This window comes from Penicillium arizonense, assembly GCF_001773325.1.
Source record: "Penicillium arizonense strain CBS 141311 chromosome Unknown PENARI_contig329, whole genome shotgun sequence".
NCBI lineage: Eukaryota > Fungi > Ascomycota > Eurotiomycetes > Eurotiales > Aspergillaceae > Penicillium > Penicillium arizonense.
In genome coordinates, this window is record NW_019173606.1 from 1 (window position 1) to 1,597 (window position 1,597).

At 49.5% G+C, this 1,597-nt stretch overlaps 1 protein-coding gene across 1 annotated transcript; it reads right to left on the bottom strand.

The window, feature by feature from the left end:
- Nucleotides 1-742: 742 nt before the first annotated feature.
- On the bottom strand, nt 743-1,396 carry PENARI_c329G01700 (C2H2-type zinc finger protein; the record flags this gene model as incomplete). The annotated part of the gene is made up of 1 exon (XM_022638294.1): nt 743-1,396. One exon carries the CDS (start codon nt 1,394-1,396, stop codon nt 743-745), a length of 654 nt encoding a protein of 217 aa, XP_022481850.1.
- Nucleotides 1,397-1,597: the final 201 nt, after the last annotated feature.

Genomic DNA, 1,597 nt, shown 5'->3' on the forward strand with positions numbered 1-1,597 from the left:
AGGACTCTAGCCAGATTGCGTGAAGGTCGATATCGAAGTCGATATCTAGTCTGTTGTGAGCACAGGCACGCGGTGAAATAAAGTTATACGAACCATCTTGACCGAATTTGTCCATCTGTTTCAAAACTTTCCTGGTGTAGTCGTCGTGGGGGAAGTGGCAGCAGCGTTTGAACTGGCAGTGAAGGGTTGCTGGAGGTTTATAATGGCGGAGGCCAATTATTCTTTCAATGTGGCAGACAGAGGACCAGTAAATCAGATGTTAATCGATCAAGGAAAGAGAATCGACTAATGTACTAAATTTTCGCGAAGCGTTGATCTTTCACCAGGATGAACGAAACGTCACCGTCGGCCGTATGGCCGCTTCACCGGGTTTTCATCAACGTTGAGATATCCTCGGTGAGATATACCCGTCTACCATCCCACAACACCGGCGCTTATATGCACTGCAGGGAGAGATCTCTTTCATCTAACAGCCATCTCTTCACCCTTGAAGCTGTCGTTGAGCTTCCTTTTTCGCGTCTTCCAGGGAAATTTGGTGAACTCCCATTCTCATAGGCATCAAGCAAGAGCCGAGAAGCTTTATTGTTGTCACAGGGACGTGGTGTTGTACCGTAGAACTGGCCTTAACTACATCGGAAGGAGACAAGCCGAGATGATGGGGATCTACTCAGGCTACTTAGTTTCGTTCGTTTGTTATCTGAAAGAATCTGACATGGATTTTCATTATTGCACAAATTCATAGTTACCGAAGCTTAGCTTCAGATAGGGGGCTAGTAGGTGCTGAAAAGCTGAGTGGGCGCCCGTCAAACGACAGCTGGCCACGGAAATCTGGATCGTAGTCGGGGCTCGTCTCGTCGAGGGTGGCAACATAACGGTTGCGACCACCGGGTCTCGCATGTGTCTTCGTACAATGGCTGTTGAGGTTGTCGCGGCGTGAAAAGGCACGGTGGCATCCAGGCACCCAGCAGACATAGGGCTTTTCCTTCAAGTGGCTCCTTGTATGGCGCTCGAGGTGGTCCTGACGCTTGAAGCCCATTCTGCAGCCAATGATGTTACATTTGAATTTTCGCTTGTGTATATCAAATTCCTGGTCCTTGACTTCCGGCTTATGATCAGGCTGCTTGTCATAATCATGACAGTCAGGCTGTGAAAGATCGTTTATGCACGCGCTCTTGTCATGGAGTATCTGGGAATGCCCTGGTGGTTGATCAAGAAACCAAGGGGAGATACCGGTATCAGCGGGAATGGGACGGACTTCAGCAGTCGCGCCAAGATTTGGTGTAAAGCTCAAGGGCTCAGGAGTAGTTGTCAAAGTATTTGGAAAAACCAATGCGGGGTCGATAGTCTGCATTGTCGAGAAATCAGCCCCCGGCAGCCGGTCCGCTACATTGGACATTGGGGTTGAGTCAATTTGTCGCAACTGACAAAGTCTCAATGGTGGCAAGCAAAATATGGGGGTCGATTCAAGGGAATGGTCTGCTACCTGGGAAAGATAGAGGCTGGGAATGCCATGGTCCCTGAGCGGGATTGGCGTATGATGATGAGAACCCCGGGAACAGTAGTAGACCTGGATGACTCCATGCTCTGCCCGATTGTC